We start from the raw sequence: 19,955 nt of genomic DNA on the forward strand, positions 1-19,955 counted from the left end.
CAGCCTCCCAAAGTGCTGGGATTACAGGCGTGAGCCACCGCGCCCGGCCTGAATTTTTTTTAAATAATAGTTTCTATTAAAATAAGAGTAATTTTTTAGAAGCAAGTAACTCAATATATGAAAACAAAAACAAAAAGAATGAAATATAACCTCAAAAACATTAAAAAAGTAAATGAAGCAAATATTCTGAGCTTAAAATGAACTTTAAAAACATGTTTTTAAAAGTGTGAAATTAGTTATCTATTTTTCTTAATTACTTGCAGAAAATTCTGCATGTTAGGCATTATGTCCCAAATAAGAATCCACACCCATAAGCAAGTCTGACCTAGGTGAGCAATGATACTTTACAAAGCAGAAATGAACATAAAATATTTTCAAAAAGCTAACATTTGTGTTTATTAAAATTAAACCACAGTCTACCTCCTGACATACAAATAGCTGAGAAGTTAAAATATGTTGCAACTCCAACCTAATTTCACAAGTGTTGTTTTCATCTTCAGTCTTGAAAGGTTTGTCACATAAACAGTTTAGTAAGGGCAAAATGGCAATAATATGTGTATCTTAAACTGATTTTGAAAAGGATACATCACAGGTTGACACTTACACATCTATACAACTTTATTAACAAGTAAAATACATGCCAGCATGTTTTATATATGGACTAGGACATTCCTATGATAATGAATGGCACATTATCATCTAACAGTTGATCTTTATCAAATATATGCTAATATTTCATATGACTATTTGAAGAACTAAATAACTAATAAACAATAAATGTTAACATAAAATTTAACAGCAGTTAAAAATATAAAAGCCATTCCATTTAGTATTTACCATACGCTGGAATCATTCAAATACAACTACTAAAAAAAAAATACTATTCCTCTTCTACAGGCCAAATGGTCGATTAGAAAACACCGTGGTGATAATACTGGCTCCTGCCCTTACCCCAGTTCCATCCCTCAAAGGACAGTGGAGCTAAAGTAGTCACTTCTTGGTGCAGTCTACAATTATACACAGGATGATCATATAACTTATCCTCCAAATTAGAACACTTTGAGAGTAAGACGTGACACTATTAAGCTGAGAAAACAGGAATAACGAGGACTGTTTCGAGCAAACTAAGGATATATGTTACCTTTGTTAAGTACTGTATGACATTCACTGGCATTACGTTTTGCACTTCTTGAAATAGTACATACTAGATGAAAACAATGACATTAAATGAAGAGACTCCAAATTTTTCTCCAATTGGATATTTTGAGCTCCACTTTTCCTGTTAGGAGAGATTTTACTGGAAATATTAGTGATTACTGTTTTAACAGGTAAAAATTTGTTAACAACTCAAAGGCATGTCTAAAATGACATATATCTTATAGACTCAAAATAATAGACTAAAGATTAGTATTTTTTTCTATTAAGCAGAGATTTTCATTTTAACTGAATGTAATGAGATCTATAGTTTAATCTAAACTTCTAAAATCTATCCCACATACACTATATAGAAAAGTGTACTTCTGCTTTAAAATTCAGTTTATTGCATAAATACATATAAATGGATTATCCTAGCCAAGACTAGCTTATTCATTTACAAGAGAAATAATTCAAAAAATTTTTGCATTAACTTCCAAGCCCCAGTTCACACTCAAAAATGTTTCGATCACCTAACAAGATTTTTGAGTTTTCAATCTTTAAGGCAGAGTGCAAAGATGATCAATTGTCCCCAAAACACAAGAGCAGCTGTTCAAGCACACAGGAAATGAAGTATGCAGGATTTGATACGTCTGAAGGAGAACATCAAGTTTTGGAAAATAACATTCTAATTCCCTTGCTTACATGATGAGATTTAAGGCTACCTTTGAATTATGCTAGTTACAGAGAATTAAGATCAATATGTACACTTGAACCTTACAGATTTGGCGGGGAAAAGTCAAAACAAAAAGCGAAGTTTTGATGTTGGATCAAAAGTAACATATCCATATTCAGAAAACAAGCATTTATACCATAAAAGCTAAAATAAAATTTTAATAAGTCGATGTTAGATAGCTAATCTTCTTAGTAATTTTAAATTACCATGTAGCAAAGGTTAATTTCATTTAAAAATTACTGAGAGAATAAAGTACAGGTCTGTAAGAAACTAATATGCAAGAGATCCACCATGAGTTTGAATACATTATTAGTACAGCTTAATTTTATTAATTTCCAAATTAGGCAACTAAACTAAATATCTTTCTTTACCCCATGCTATTGTTTTACTTCAAGGGGTGTAACACAGGTACTTCAATCAACAATAAAATTCTATGCAGGAAAGTAAACTGAGACAAAACAAAAAATAGACTATATTAGCAAAACAAAACTATGTTTTATTTATCAAAGACAATGAAAAAATTAGAAAATACAGAGAAATACAAAAGAGGTTATAAAGCATAATAAATTTTATTTTTTGGAAATGGAAAAATGTCCCTTAATAGTTAGATGTACGTTTTAGTAGTAATGTCTAATAATAAATAAGAAGTCAATTTTATACGTTCTATATAGGTGTATTAAATAATTTTTAAGTTTAGAAGATAATATACCATCATTTTAAATGTTGGTATTCAAAATTAAAGATATAACCAAAAGGAAAAACAGATGAGACATAAAATAATTTGTAAGATGGGAAATATAGTAGCTTATGAATGCAAATTAAATTCCAGTTGTAATAATGGTTCTGCACTCTCACTACACACACAGAACCCACACCCCTATAAGCCACAAACATTTCCATAATGTGAAAATAAGTGTTTTGCATATCTCATTTCAGGATATGTTTTTTACAAGGTAATCCTAAAGTCATAAAGCAAGAAGCAATTAATAGCACAAGATTTAAATGCTAAGCTTTAAAAATTAAACTCTAAAAAAATTATTACAATAATACTGAAAGATATTTTATTGGCTTTTTAAAAGACAAACACAAATGAGAATTATCTTATTTAGAAAATTAGCTTTCAAAATTATCTTAAATGAAATAAATATCATTTCTAATACAATCTCTTCCTGCAAGAATCTCTAAGATGGGCAATCCTAAAAACCCAGCTTCTCATTTGAAAATCCCTAGAACTAGTGTGTCCCTTAAAAAAAATTTTTCTTTTTCTTATAAAGGGCATTCGGTACACCCACGTTTTCTTAAAATTTGTCCAAAAACAAATTCTATCTTTAACACTTAGGTTTCTAAATGTGTGTGTGTGTGTGTGTGTGTGTGTGTGTGTATGCATGTATACATATACATATACATATTTAGTTCACTTAATTTAAAATTAATGAAAGATATCTGGACACAATTTCTAAGATAACATTGCAGAAAGTAAGTTATGCATGATTATTTACAGGAAGAGTTTTCCTAAATAATAATGTAAATGTCATGTTCAAAAATCTGACAAATCCTTTCTAATAATCAGTACTGCAGATTTCAATAAATTTTATATAACAAAAGATGTTTCATGTGTAGAATTACCAGATGAATCTAAGAGCCAGAAACTAAATCATTTGACATGGTTAATAATCTCATTTTTATTATGCTAAATGTCAGGTCAAAAGTCAATGGCATTTACATGCTGGAAGACTGTTTATCACTCACCACTTTCAATTACATCAAATACCGATTAACCAAATGTGACCGGACTTCAGTCCTACAACGTTATGATTTCTTTCAAGTATATGCAAATCTCTTAAATGGGCACATATGCATATGTGCAAAACAAATGAAATATAGGTACTTAAAGAATGAACAGAAGTGGCCTGTAAACATACACCACCCTGCCATTCAATTTTGAAGCTCTGTCTTCTCTTCACTAATTTGTCTTCTGCTATTAGTAGTCTTCTATCCTATTAAAGTTGTAGGTTTACCGATGATCTGGAAATTTCACATTGGTATAAGAAAGGAATGTCGGGTTGATGCAGTCTGGAGACAAAGAAAGAATCAGTCTTAAAATGTATTAAGTTGTGTTTATCTAAGTCATAGTATAATAAAACACATTTTACAGAAGAATTATATCAGGTATATAATATTCTTTTGATAAAGATAACAAAGTCTTTATGTCAGAATATATTCTAAAGTGTAAAACTTCTACAGTAGAACTACATCTGGAAAATATTTACACTGTATTTTATACTCTTCAAAATGCATACAAGATAATCACACAAATTAGTAAAATAGCAAAATTACTTCGCCTTTTATCTTATCATTAATACTGAAAATTCTTAATGCCACTGTTTGCAAAGGTATTTTCCTTGTTAAAATAAAAAAGTGACATCTTTGGGAGTCGTTGGTGGAGTCTTTAATGGAACACTTAAAATGATACTTTAACATGATCTAGAAATACAAGTGTATTCACTGTACTCTAGAAAAAATAAGTAAATTACATAAGCTTATGTATAACATATCAATTATAAATAACATGCAAGCAACCAAATCACAAAGGATACAATTTATTTATTAGAAAAAAGATATTTTGTTTTAGTATACTTGAAACACTTTGTTCCTTCAGTCCTACATTCAGAAGTTAAGTACTAGTAGACATTCTGGTTATGGAGTTCAAATGCTTTAAAACTTTACATTATTTATAGGCATAAAGGATATGGTACAGCTTTAGAAAACAATACAGTATGAGATTACTTTATGTGAAGATACTCCCACTGCACAATAAATAAATACTATTACTGCAAACACAGCCTCTAGGAACTCACTGGAAAACTAGTCAGACAACCGCTATTCATTTCTTCGTATTTCCACTTATTCAAGTTGTAGCCTTCATTGTTGATAAAAACTAACACACATTAAGAAATCAATAACAGAACTATTTTCTCCACCTGACTTTTATTCCTTGATCCAGATTATTAAAAGGACTTCAAGACAAATTATTTTTCAATCACAGATATTTTTTCTCCACCAGATTATCTAGGTGAATTTCACATTGTTTTATATAAAAATGCCCTTTCCTTCAGTGTAAGTACTATGAGATATGTTGTTTTGTTTTCAAGCCTTCAAATTTTGTGCTGGTACTTACTTCACATACATTCTATGGTTAATCTTTATAGAGAAGTTTTAAAATTCTGATTTAAAATTTCAGTTCACTCATTATGTATTTTAAAAATTAAAATCTATGACATTCAATTTTAAGAATCTAAAAGTCATCTAAAAAGGTATATGACTTATTAAATTTCAATAAGCTGACTGTTTGCAGTATTAAGAGATATTAAATATTCTAACAGTAAAAATCATGAATACACATTAGGCATTTAATATGTATCTGGTAAATCTGAATACATAAAGGGAATAGACAGAATTCATAGATTAATATTTCTTACCTCTATAATAAGAAGAAATACCTTGTCCTATGAGCAGCTGCCATACTTTCAGACATGTTTCTGACTTTTAGATAATTAACAAATCCTCTGAAGAAAAGGAGCAGGCCTGAAAAGGTTGAAACAATACGGATATACTATGTTCTTATACAGAAAGGGGCAAGATAAATTTAAAATAGACAATTATAAACAAGATCCTCTTGGCTTAAGGAATTTTATTTGCAGACTTCCATTCATTCTGTAATATATTTTACACTATAAGGATAAACTGTCATAAGGAGATATAATCTTTCAATCTGTTAAGCCTAGATGTACTAAAATTAAAGCAAATCTAGCTATAAAAATCCAGAATTACATAAAAACATACATTTAAGTGATTTTCTTAAATAGTAGTTACCTGATGCACTTAAACTGATTCAACTCATTAACACCCCATGTTACACTGTACCGATCTTTTCAATTAATGTAACTTAGTTCACTTAGTGAACTAAGATATATTTACTTATTTAAATAAATGAAAAGAAAAAATATACATGTGGTTGCTAACAACTGTGGAGACAAAATCAAGCCTGTATGGCAATATCAAGTGCCTATCACCTGTGAAATCTGTATTTGAAGATATGTGCATTTTGTACATATTTTAATTATGAGTTCTTATTTTGAGGTAATAATAAAAAACATAATAAAAGTTAAGATGAGTTAGAAAAGATGACTTGGAAGAGTCACTCTAGTGATTTACACTATTTGGGATACATCTTATATCTATCTCAGTTTTCTCCTTTGTAAAATAGTATTTTAAAATAACCACAGGTATGTTTAATGATTTAAAAAACAATACCTGTGAAATTCTCTAAAGTTTCAAATAAAAAATATAAGATAAATATAAAACATTACCATTATTAGTATAAGCCTTTGAAATACTAAGCATATGATTCTTAGGGAAACATTTATTAACTCCAGTAAATTTTTAACCAGGAAATTGGAGTAGGGGGGTCCAGAAACAAAAACAGAAGAATCTACTGTATGTGTATGACTTTCCTCACCAGAAAGAAAAGGAGTTTGTGAATTCGAAATATGAAGTCCCAAACTAAATTTGTACCCCAACTAATCATTATAAAAAGCAGCACTCCTCAGCAAATGCAAAACAATGGAAATCATAACAAACAGTCTCTCAGACCACAGTGCAATCAAGTTAGAACTCAGAATTCAGAAACTAACCCAGAATCACACAGCTTCATGGAAACTGAACTGGCTCTTCAATGTTGACTGGATAAACAATGAAATGAAGGCAGAAATAAAGAAGTTCTTCGAAACCAATGAGAACGAAGACACAACATACCAGAATCTCTGGGACACATTTAAAGCAGTCTTCAGAGGAAAATATATAGCAATAAGTGCCCATATGAGAAGAGTGGAGAAATCTAAAATTGACACCCTATCGTCAAAATTGAAAGAGCTAGAGGAGCAAGATCAAAATAACTCAAAACCTAGCAGAAGACAAGAAATAACTAAGATCAGAGCTGAACTGAAGGAGATAGAGACACGAAAAACCCTTCAAAATATCAATAAATCCAAGAGCTAGTTTTTTGAAAAGATCAACAAAATAGACAGACCACTAGCCAGACTGATAAAAAAGAAAAGAGAGAACAACCAAATAGATGCAATAAAAAACGATAAAGGGGAAATCACCACAGACTCCATAGAAATTCAAACCATCATCAGAGAATATTACGAACAACTCTATGCAAATAAACTAGTAAACCTGGAAGAAATGGATAAATTCCTGGACACCTGTGTCCTCCCAAGCCTAAACCAGGAGGAAGCCGAAACTATGAATAGACCAATAACAAGGTCTGAAGTCGAGGCAGCAATTAAGAGCCTACGACTCAAAAAAAGCCCAGGTCCAGATGGATTCACAGCCCAATTCTACCAGACACACTAGGAGAAACTGTTACCATTCCTTCTGAAACTATATCAAATAATCCAAAAAGAGAAAATCCTTCCCAAATCATTTTATGAGACCAACATCATCCTGTTACCAAAACCCGGCAGAGACCCAACAAGAAAAGAAAACTTCAGGCCAATATCCATGATGAACATAGATGCAAAAATCTTCAATAAAATACTGGCAAGCCGATTGCAACAGCACATCAAAAAACTTATTTATCATGATCAAGTAGAATTCATCCCAGGGATGCAAGGCTGGTTCAACATATGCAAGTCTATAAACGTAATTCACCACATAAACAGAACCAAAAACAAAAACCACATGATTATCTCAATTGATGCAGAGAAGGCATTTGACAAAATACAACAGCCCTTTATGCTAAAAACCCTCGATAAACTTGGTATCGGTGGAACGTATTTCGCATGTGACAAAATACAACAGCCCTTTATGCTAAAAACCCTCAATAAACTTGGTATCGGTGGAACGTATTTCAAAGTAATAAAAGCTATTTACGACAAACCAACAGCCAATATCATACTGAATGGGCAAAAACTGGAAGCATTCCCTTTGAAATCCGGCACTAGACAAGGATGCCCTCTTTCACCTCTCCTATTCAATGTAGTACTGGAAGTTCTAGCCAGAGCAATCAGGCAAGAAAAAGAAATAAAGGGTATTCAAATAGGAAAGGTGGAAGCCAAATTGTCACTATTTGCAGACGACAGGATAGCATACCTAGAAGACCCCATCGCCTCAGCCCCCAAACTCCTGAAACTGATAAGCAACTTCAGCAAAGTCTCAGGATATAAAATCAATGTGCAAAAATCACAAGCATTCCTATACACCAATAACAGGCTTAAAGAGAGCCAAATGAAGAATGAACTGCCATTCACAATTGCTCCAAAACAATAAAATACCTAGGAATACAACTCACAAGGAACGTAAGGGACCTCTTCAAGGAAAACTACAAGCCACTGCTCAATGAAATAAGAGAGGACACAAACAGATGGAGAAGCATTCCATGTTCATGGTTAGGAAGAATTAATATCGTGAAAATGGCTATACTGCCCAAAGTAATTTACAGAATCAACGCCATCCCCATCAAGCTACCACTGACTTTCTTCACAGAACTGGAAAAAACCACCATGAACTTCATATGGAACCAAAAGAGAGCCCGCACAGCCAGGTCAATTCTAAGCAAAAAGAACACAGTGGGGGGCATCACGCTACCAGCTTTCAAACTATACTACAAGGCTACAGTAATCAAAACAGAATGGTACTGGTACCAAAACAGAGATATAGACCAATGGAACAGAACAGAGGCATCGGAGGCAACACAACATATCTACAACCATACAATCTTTGATAAACCTGACAAAAACAAGAAATGGGGAAAAATTTCCCTGTTTAATAAATGGTGTTGGGAAAACTGGCTAGCCATGTGTAGAAAGCAGAAACTGGACCCCTTCCTGACACCTTACACCAAAATTAACTCCAGATGGATTAAAGACTTAAACATAAGACCTGGCACCATAAAAACCCTAGAACAAAATCTGAACAAAACCATTCAGGACATAGGAGTAGGCAAGGACTTCATGACCAAAACACCAAAAGCATTGGCAAGAAAAGCCAAAATAGATAAATGGGACCTAATCAAACTCCACAGCTTCTGCACGGCAAAAGAAACAGTCACTAGAGTGAATCGGCAACCAACAGAATGGGAAAAAATTTTTGCAGTCTACCCATCTGACAAAGGGCTGATATCCAGAATTTACAAAGAACTCAAACAGATTTACAGGAAAGAAATAAGCCCATTCAAAAATGGGCAAAGGATATGAACAGACACTTTACAAAAGAAGACATACATGAGGCCAACAAACATATGAACAAATGCTCCTCATCAGTGGTCATTAGAGAGATGCAAATCAAAACCACATTGAGATACCATCTCACGCCAGTTAGAATGGCAATTATTCAAAAATCTGGAGACAACAGATGCTGGGGAGGATGTGGAGAAATAGGCACACTTTTACACTGTTGGTGGGAGTGTAAACTAGTTCAGCCAATGTGGAAGACAGTGTGGCGATTCCTCAAGGCCTTAGAAATAGAAATTCCATTTGACCAGCAATCCCATTACTGGGTATATATCCAAAGGACTATAAATCGTTCTACTATAAGGACACATGCACATGAATGTTCATTGCAGCACTGTTTACAATAGCAAAGACCTGGAACCAACCCAAATGCCCATCGATGATAGACTGGATTGGGAAAATGTGGCACATATACACCATGGAATATTATGCGGCAATCAAAAATGATGAGTTTGTGTTGTTTGTAGGGACATGGATGAATCTGGAGAACATCATTCTCAGCAAACTGACACAAGAACAGAAAATGAAATACCACATATTCTCACTCATAGGTGGGTGATGAAAAATGAGAACACATGGACACAGGGAAGGGAGTACCAAACACTGGGGTCTATTGGGGGGATGAGGGGAGGGACAGCGAGGCGGTGGGGGGAGCTGGGGAGGGATAGCCTGGGGAGAAATGCCAAATGTGGGTGAAGGGGAGGAAGGCAGCAAAACACACTGCCACATGTGTACCTATGCAAATGTCTTGCATGTTCCGCACATGTACCCCCAAACCTAAAATGCAATAAAAAAAAGAGGGAAAAAAAAAAAAAAAGAAGAAGCACGTGTGCAGTAAAGTGGAGGAAAGATAGAAGAGAGATACAAATGATGACTTAAATGGTATAAATTTCAGCTAAATCCCATCTAATCTGCTTCCTATATCCTACCTCCCTCTGTTTAGGACTCCCTCTGAATTCTACCCTCATGCTTTTCCAGATGTTGTTAAAAGACAATAATACTGTTATCCACATGTAAAAATATTATTGAAAAATGTAAACCAATTTATATGTGAGATCCCTTTCTTTGTCTCTAAAGCTGTTGTTTCTAACACACATTTTACTTTTCAAGCATTTTCTAAAAGAAGCCAGCCAGTTCATATCTAAAAACCAATCATTCAGTGGCTACTGTTTCTCAGCATTCTACAAAGTCCTCAACATTCTTTTCAGCTACGTGAGAGCAACGTTTTTATCACTGATTACATTTGCACATTCCCCGAAATAAACAAATACTAGATTATGGCTCTGAAGTGAAACTGACATTGTCCTCTGTATTCTACTCTGCTCATAATTACCTCCCTAAGATTCCTCCAGTCTCTAAATTACAAACACACACACACACACACACACACACACACACACAAATGTACTCATTTAATATGCTTAAATACTTAGTAGACTTTATAAACCTTTTCACTTTTAGCCAAGAAACTCAATAAAGAACATAGCATTCCAGCAGTCAGAACACAACAACCTAAAACTAGCTTCAGCTCCAGAGGCATCTCGGCAAAGTCACAACACTAAAATTATCTCAAACTATAGTTATGAAAGAATTAAGTGACCTTATCTAAGAAAAAAAATTGTTTCCCAAAAGATCCTAAAGATTCAACAGTATGACTAAATAAAAACTCAGAGAGAAGACTGCCACCTACTGAAGTGCTGTTACTTTCTGATGCAATTCTGAGTGAAACGTGGGCTTTCAACCTTAACTAGAAACAAAATGTATTCCTTATGTCACAAATATATCTGAAATGTGAATTAAAGGTATAATGTGATTTAAAGATTAACTTAATCAGCTTACATCGAACATAAAAAACAAAAGGGAACAAAAATTAAAAATTCATAAAATTCCATCAATATTAATACAAAGACATGCCTTATAGGAAGACAACTCAACAGAAGTACTGTGATCATTAGGCATGAAGTTTTTCGTTATGCCTGGCTGATTAATGATTAATTCAAGGCACATTTCAAATGCATAAAGAATGTTTTCATGATCCAAAAATAAGAGAATGGATAGAACCACCAAACTACCCAACTCTCAAATTCTCTAAGATCATTAAAATAAGTTATTTGTATATATTTTCTGAGACAAACGCTAAAGATATTTTTTTTTATCACACTGTTATTTAAAATTTTGTAACATTCTATTATCATCCTGCCATTGACTCTTTACACTGATAGCCTCTGGCTTTTAAATCTAAGAAATCTATGGTGCTATGTAGAATAGAATTGCTTAAAAATGTGAGATGCAACTGTTTGAATATGAGAATTTTACAGTAGAAAAATAATTCCCACAAAAATTGCAACATAGTTTATTTAGATCTTACAGTTCTGGGGAATATCAAAGTTAAACTAAATGTATTAAGAATAAACTTACCAAGTACAAGAAATATCCACCAAAGCCAATATTGTCCATTGAAATATCCAGTAAAATAATCAGAAAACTATGGAGTGAACATAAACATATTAACCAAATTTGTACACCTGAATTTGAAAATCATACATTATCTTCAGTTTCAGAACGATTTACCTTAAATAATCTTTAACACTTAAAAACAGCACAAAGGAAAAATGAAAATACTTAATGACATACACATATATGAATTATTTGAGAAAAAAATCATCTCATGCAATAGTAAAAAAACTTACACAAAATCCTTTACAAACAAAAAAGTTTCAAACTGCCCACAAGAAATAAAAGTAAATGCTATATGTCTGAATCACACATTTTCTCATTAAAAAGTTCACATCAGTCCTTTCTTCATAATCTCTCAAAACCACAACTACCATCCCGAACACACTACAGCAACCCACTGCTTCAGATATTAACACCAAAAGCACATTAATCTTATCAGATGGGGATGCTCTACTAACCTCCAAAAAGAAGAGCTTCTGACCTTCTGTACACCCCCTACTGTTAATCACTGCCAAAAATTCTAGGTACATAAAGAACCCCAACTTATTAGAGTATTTTCAAACTAGATGCTCTAGCATTCAGTTCCCAGCAGTGAACTGAGAACAGCTAAATGAACCTTAAAGTGGCATTTCAACAGTTCCTCTTAGTGGCCATGGTAGACAGTTTTACATTCTCTGTGGTGTAGGAATATGAATAGACAGACAGAAGGCAGAGTTTGACAATACTGGACACAGGTATCTTTTCCTTGATTAGACTCTAGACATCACACTTCATTAATTTTAAAAGAGTTTTTTTTAATCAATCTAATTTTCTTCAGTTACTTCAGATAACTTTACCACCTAAAACAGTGCCTCTCAAATGATTACTTTTTAAAAAGTGTTTAATATAGCCTACTATAAAACTACTAAAAATTAGCTTGTGTTTACCCACCGTTTCCACTGGTCTGCAAACTGAATCTGATGTAACTAAAAATGATTTAGTTACATGCAGACTTGTTCTCAAATCTGATGTTAATTAAAAGTGTTTGTACCTTTATATGTAAAGATTTCCAATTATTTGTTGGTAATTTTCATATAAGCTTAAAAATCCTAGACTTTGGCAGTAATAAAAAATGCTTACAAATTGTAAATAATGTTATCATTTAGGAAGCATATTAAATAAAGATTACCTAAGTCTGTATAGCCTTTCAAGTATTTTCTCAGGAAGTATTTTCAATTAATAAATAAACCATTTATTAATTTATAGTAATTTAGAGACTTAAAATTTCAAAGTACTACTAAACACACAAATCCCACATATACCTACATCTTTAAAATAGGTACAATGAAGGAGGGATTTAAAATTGAAAAGATACAGCTTATAGAAGACTACACTATACTATTTTTTATTCAGGTGATTAGCAATTAGAAATCAAACATTTTCATACTGGTCTTAAAGGCTGTAAGAACAAAAAAAGAATAAAGAACCAAAGTAATACTTTTTAAATTTCCATGTGTTACCCAGTAACAGGCAACCTGAAAATCAAGAAGAGAGTCATTCATCATCAAACATATTTACCATAAAGCTATTTCTTATTTACTCCCAAGTGAAAAATATAATTACCTTCACTCTGATGTCAAAGAGAAGGATTCGCTATGTAGAAAGGGTAAAGAAATGCTTTTGGACTCATCACTATGTTAACAAAAATGTTTTAAAATACTAAAATCATAAGCCTAAGCTAATTTTTTTTTAAAATAAGTAAACCAATCATGTTGATCGGCTAATCACAGGCTATCAAAATCCAATTTTGGAAAATAAATTAACGAACATTAAGAATTCACCTGATTTTACTGTAATAATATAACACCAGTATTTCATTGTTTACATCCTATCTACTTTCAAAATGTATCTGATTCGTTTTTAGTGAAACATATATATATTTCTAACCAAACAATAAAAACCTTTGAAGTAGTATCAAAAGCCTACGCTAAAGATATTTACACAAAATCCAAGGTTCGTGGCAGCTCAGAAACAAAATGGAGAGCAGCAGTATAATTTATAAATTACTTATTTTCTAATGAAAGGAAACACCAGGTTTTTAGGAGAAAACTTTCCTCTCAGCACTAAACTCTAAGAGGAATGTATTACTTGGAGCATAAATACAGTGTAACCGAGGCAGTATAGAAGTAGGAAAATAGGCAATGAATTGAGACCAACATAGATTCTAATTCACATTAATTCACATTAAAAACTGTGGGACCTTGAGCAAATTTTTAGACGCTTTTTATTCTTAGTTTCATCACCAATAAAATGTCTAGATCATGGTCAGCATCAGAGATACAGATAAAGTGTGAAAATTTGTTGATTGTAACAAATTATGCCTGGCACACACTAAGGATTAAGTGAATGGCACTTGTTATTTTATACAAAAGATTTTTTCAAATTCTTCTAACACTTCTTGATGCACACTAAAGGCCTGACATGAACTCTAACTCAGTAAAAGTATTTTAAGCGAAACTAAACTGTCCTGGTGATCAAACTTGATGCTAGTATATATACACCTTACAAACTGTAAGAAACTCCAGTCTTTGAATTAAGTTCCCCGTCTTAACACATCAACTAGAGTTGATAACTAGATAATCTAATCGCTTCTCAACCTGAGGTTCCTATGAGAAAATTAAGCTGTAATACTCTAAGGGCAACAAGTTATACAGGATGCATTAACTTCTTTCTTATATATCTAGAATGATACTAGCAATTTACTAACTTTGGGAGAATTGAGAAAATAGTCCTCATATCATTTTCTGTGGTCTGTGATTTAGATGAGAAATCCTATTTGAATAATAGCCTAATTCTATTAGTATCATAACCAACACTGGACTTATCTAGATCCAACTCTTGAGGTTTTTTAACACCAATTTCTGCAATAGAAGGGATTGTGTCATTATCTTTTATGTTCCGTAACATCTAATAGATTTACACTTGTGTTAGGAACCCACTGTACATTTTTTGCAATAAAATTAAAACAACAGATTGCCAGGGGATAGTTCTTATGATGACTCAAATTTTAATTATCTTAGAAGAAATCAGTCCACAGGTCCCAACCAAGAATTAATTGATCAATAACCAAAACCTGTGGCTCCGCTAAGATTACTGAAACCCTGGGAAGCTATAAAATAAGTTTTAAACTAATGAAGAAATATATTACATCTATAAGCATTAATATTTTCATAATAGGTACTTTTAAATCAACTTAATAATATAAATATATTATCAAAGTGTCTGAACATATTTAAGAGAAACTAATATATTTGATCTATGATTCTACTAAAAATTTTAGGAGGATTTAGCTCATTCAATTAGAAATGAATGTTTAAATATAGAATGTAAGTATTTTAAGTTATTAATTGTGTAACAGCATTTAATATGTGTAGGTAACTTTTCAGAAGACTTATTAAACAATAAATAAGGCCACTCTTGATCATTCTTCTAGATCTTATTGCAAAAAAAAAAAAAACTAGGAAGAAACATTTATAAAAAGAAGTCAAAAGAGGCCTTCAAAAGGCAAAGGTAAAGAGCTGGGGGATGTTCATGCTAACAACACTAATGCCTATGCAATTTTCACAGAAAACTATTTTGGGACTAGAGAAGTTGTTAAGATGGGGGAAAAAAAGGGGTTATCATTGTCTCCCTCCACACCATCTTGTAAATTATAAGGTGGCAGAGGGTAACTTTAAGGAACAACCGGAAAATAAGAAAGGCTTAGAAGAAGCATAAGGGAAAAAAAGAGTTCTAATAACCACTTCATAGGCCTTTACTTTTGAGCTCTCAGTGTTTTCAAAAGAAAAGAGTGAGAAGATATTTAAGTTCATGATAATGTGACTCAATGAAAAATGTTTATGTTTTAACTGATTTTAGGCATACCTGCACTATATTACAATAATAGCAGCCATGATTTACTGAGTAAATCATGCATATTTGTGCAGTAACTGGGTAAGGTACTTTAATTACATTATTTCCATACCTCGTAAAAATCCTGCAAGGCAGCTATCATCACCCTATTATGAAGAAACTAATGCTTAGAACAATTAAGTAACTTAAAGTTAAAAGACATATAAAAAAGATGAGATTCAAACTTAAATTTTTCTAATTTCAAAGTTCTTTCCACTATAATAACAACTTCTCATATGATAAAGTTATAAAATGTTCATACCACAGAGATCACTGTAATAATTAAGTATAGGATTTAAGAATAAGCCTTGAAATAACTGAATTCATGAAAACAAAGTGACCATTTATGAACTACATAGAAAATTTCATACCTCTCATTTTAGAGATAAAATAGATACATGTTATCAAAACACTCACCCTGACGATAAGGATCCATTTGATCAAGGAAAGGCCAAATCCGCAGATAGCACCATACCGTCCAGCTATGGTATTGGTGATACAGAAGGATAAACAAAATCCAAGCCAGTTGAAAATAAATGCCACTAAAAGCAACAGAAACAGTTATCTTACAAACCGCAATTTGGAAATAAATTAACAGAGACATAGTAATAATATTTCACTGCTCAATGGAAACAGCAGCTCCCTTTTTTAAACTCTGCCAGTTAAGCCTTCCTTTTGGACTATAGCCTACTTTTTGCAAATGGGTTATCTGCTATACAGTATATCAACAAATGAGTAAGCTTGGTTTCTTGTCAGTTTGGCCAACAGAAACCCATTCCTGAAAGCTTATCATGAACGGTTGAAACTGCAGTTTTAAACTAGCTAAAAACCAGATCACACCGTAGCTCATGTTTGGTTCCACCCCAAGAAGTCCAGCCTAAGCAATCAGTCAACAAAATTGGCTTTTTAAACAAACGTAAAGCAGGCTGGCCACGGTGGCTCATGCCAGTAATCCCAGCACTTTGGGAGGCCGAGGCAGGTGGATCAGGTAAGGTCAGGAGTCGGAGACCAGTCTGGCCAACATGAAACCCTGTCTCTACTAAAAATACAAAAATTAGCTGGGTGTCGTGGCAGGTGCCTGTAATTCCAGCTACTCAGTAGGCTGAGGCAGGAGAATTGTTTGATCCTGGGAGGCAGAGGTTGCAGTGAGCTCCAGCCTGGGTGACAGAGCAAGATTCCAGCTCAATTAAAAAAAAAAAAAGAAAAAAGAAAAAGAAAAACAATAAAATTTAATACTTCACAAATATTTTATGGGTTTCTTCAGGTATAGTTAACAAATCTTAGATGCTCCTTTTCTGGATTTACTTATGCTATGTAATGTCATCTAACAGCTACGTAAAAAAATAGCTTTTCATGGGCAGATTAAGTCATCATTGTTTTGTTTTCCAAGATGTGTAGTGTCCAGATAACCCCTTTAAAAACTGTAACTTTTTGACTACTATATGGTAGGTGCTCAGAAGAATGAACTGAATAAAGATGCTTAACATTATGAATTGTAAATAAAAATTAAACCACAATGAGATACCAACACCAAACTATTAGAATGTCTAAAATTAAAAAAACAAAATCAACACCAAATACAGGCGAGGACACAGAGCAAAAGGAACTCTCATTCACTGCTGGTGGGAATACAAAGTAGTACAGCCACTTTGGAAGACAGTTTGGAAATTTCTTGCAAATCAGAATTCGCATTTCAAAAAACACTCTTCTAATTCTTTTAAAGTTACAAATACCTTCTCTTTATGTTTCCCTCAAGTCTAAAATGGGAACAATGCAGGTGATTACTCATTACCATGGCATGCTGATGTGAAGATTCACACATGGTATAAATGGCTAAGCCTCAGAAGAAAAGTTTTCTTAACAGAGCCAAATAAGAGCCTATTACATTTTAAAGTACTAAAGTTTAAGGTCATTTCTGTAGAGTATCAATTATCTGTAAACTAAATTTTCATTGTTAGTGTTTGGCAAATAACCAAATTTCTTAAAAATAAGATCAGAGATAAGCATAGAAAGCATGTATCTGAGACGTTTTATAATAACACTTTTATAGGATGTAAGAAGCAAAAACATTATTACAAGCACTTCTTCCTTTATATTTTCTGAACAAGAATATGCAATTAACTTACCAAATTTAAGTGTAAACTTTTTTTAGGGTTATGTGAAGTAAAACATTGAAAACAAAGAAGGAAAGAATTAAACCACCAAAGGTTTTAATTGAAACAGTCTTATTGATATTCACTATAATTTTACTTGTGCAAGTTATATAACCTTGAAATGCTTAAGTTATAAATAAACCACATTAAAAATAAAATCTGTTTCTAGACCTTATCCACAGTAGCTATTAGATATTTAAGATGCATGGAAAATATAGCAAGTTGCAATATGAAAAACAGCCACTAGATGGTAGTGATGACAAACAAATCTATGCTTATCAAGCAAATAAACTCCAAGCCAATAGCCTACCAGGAAAAAAAAATCAGTTAATAGAGGTAATAATATAAATTTACTGTTATAATATTGGTACAATATTTATAAAACAGGAAGCATTATATATATGAGTTGTAGAAACAAGGAAAAATTGAGTAAAATATAATTTATATTAAATATAAATATATACATTTACATCATATTATATTACTATCACTGGCTAAGAATAAAGTCATCCAGTGTGTCTAAGTTAGCATGCATTTATAACACAGCAGTGCAAGGCCTTCATATCTAAGAAATAAAAATAAAAAGAAGATACTGGTGGTAAGTGAAAGAACGAAATGGAGAAATTCTGAGTTGAATAATTAAAAGGTGCCAAATAACATGTTTTTATACCCAAGAAACAGGTGCTTATACTAAAAATAGTACAATATATTTACATCCTTTCTTTTCTAATTAAGGTTTCTTAAAAGGTATAATAACTATGAAAGCAATTAATGTTTAAGCTACTCTTTTTGTAAACAAACTGTGGGAAGTTTATTAAAGTGTTATTAATATATAGAACTACCAGTTAAACCAAAATTAAGATAAAAACCAAGATTCACAAGACTAATATTACAAAACAGCACTCATTTGTAACCAGAGTTCAATTCCTTTTTTATTATACCTAACATATCTAACTAGAAAATCAATTTAAGATTTAAATATTGCATATACATTAGCTGGTTGACAACCTGAATATTACAATTAGTAATCTGAAGAGGTGCCTGCCCTCCTCCCTCATCCCTCTCCAGCTCTTTTCTTCAGCAGATGAAAATAGGGAATCAGAAACCATTTCAAAACTGAAGACAAGGTTTACATTAACTTCCAGACTCAAAAGTGACAACTCATGAAGTTAGTGTTTTCTACTTTTTAAAGCTGAATGTGGCACTTTAAAAAGTTATTTCTCAGTTTTATGATCATAATAAAGCTTAGAAGTAAACTGAATTAAATCAGCATTCTATCTAAGAATGAAAGCTTGATCATTTAACTAGGTTGAGAAGAGAAATTAACTATATAATAAACTAATCAACTTACTTAAATGAATATTAGATTTCTACCACTGGCTTTCGTAATTTAAACAGTTTACTGGGCATCTTACTATTTAATGAGTTTACTATGCCAATCCTTGTATTAGGAACTGAAATAAGAAAGAATATGACATAGTCTTCCCTCAGGAAGATTCAATTTACTTTATAAGTCAAATACTAAGAATTCTGCAAGTTGTTAAAATGTTACTTATCTCTAACTTAACTCTATCTAGTTTCTAATCTCTCACTTATTACCATTCCTGCAAATAAGACTACACTTTCATAACCATCCGTCTCAAGTGACACTGTTCCAGTTGCCCAAAATATCCCTTTTTCCAATCCTTCTAGCTTAAGGACACTCAAATGGAAATCCTCTGCCCCAAAAGCAGAATTTATAGTTTCATTCTACATGCTCCTACGGAACTGAATGGGCACCAACATAGCAGCATTTCTCTTTAAAAATCTGAAATAGCTTAAATATGCTTATATATATACTTTTACATGTCAGCATCTTCATAATGGCTGCAATGCATAATTATCCAGCAAGAGTTTAATAAGTTCTAAGATTTATATTTAAACATATGATCACTGTATCCATTAGTCCAATATCAGAAACCATTTACATTTTAAGCAAGGTAGACACATGCTAACAATATTTGCTTGTCCTCACCATGTTACTTTAATACACATACAGCCAATACATACAAAAACAAAAATAAAATAGTTTGGAAAGATTACTTACTGAAAAATGCCAGCATGAAAATGCCATCATTCCCCACTCTGAGCTGGTCCGCATCACTGAAGTCATCTCTTGGTGGACACTCTTCCTCCTGAATCTGTAAAACATGTTACATTGGAATAGCTCACTAAAAAATTACCACTTTATCATCTTAAATGTAAGTATAA

The 19,955-nt window shown here is 32.4% G+C and overlaps 1 protein-coding gene across 1 annotated transcript in view; it reads right to left on the minus strand.

Moving 5' to 3' along the window:
- Positions 1 to 371: 371 nt before the first annotated feature.
- Positions 372 to 19,955, minus strand: part of NDFIP2 (Nedd4 family interacting protein 2) — an 88,597-nt gene continuing 69,013 nt past the window's right edge. The window contains exons 4-8 of the mRNA XM_003731919.6: positions 19,792 to 19,885; positions 15,970 to 16,094; positions 11,584 to 11,650; positions 5,350 to 5,455; positions 372 to 3,943 (exon numbers count right to left, since the gene is read on the minus strand). Of these exons, the coding sequence (XP_003731967.2) occupies positions 5,352 to 5,455; positions 11,584 to 11,650; positions 15,970 to 16,094; positions 19,792 to 19,885 (390 nt within the window). The 3' untranslated portion in view covers positions 372 to 3,943; positions 5,350 to 5,351. The remainder of the gene's footprint in view (positions 3,944 to 5,349; positions 5,456 to 11,583; positions 11,651 to 15,969; positions 16,095 to 19,791; positions 19,886 to 19,955) is intronic.

The sequence above is a fragment of the Callithrix jacchus genome, chromosome 1, assembly GCF_049354715.1.
Source record: "Callithrix jacchus isolate 240 chromosome 1, calJac240_pri, whole genome shotgun sequence".
NCBI lineage: Eukaryota > Metazoa > Chordata > Mammalia > Primates > Cebidae > Callithrix > Callithrix jacchus.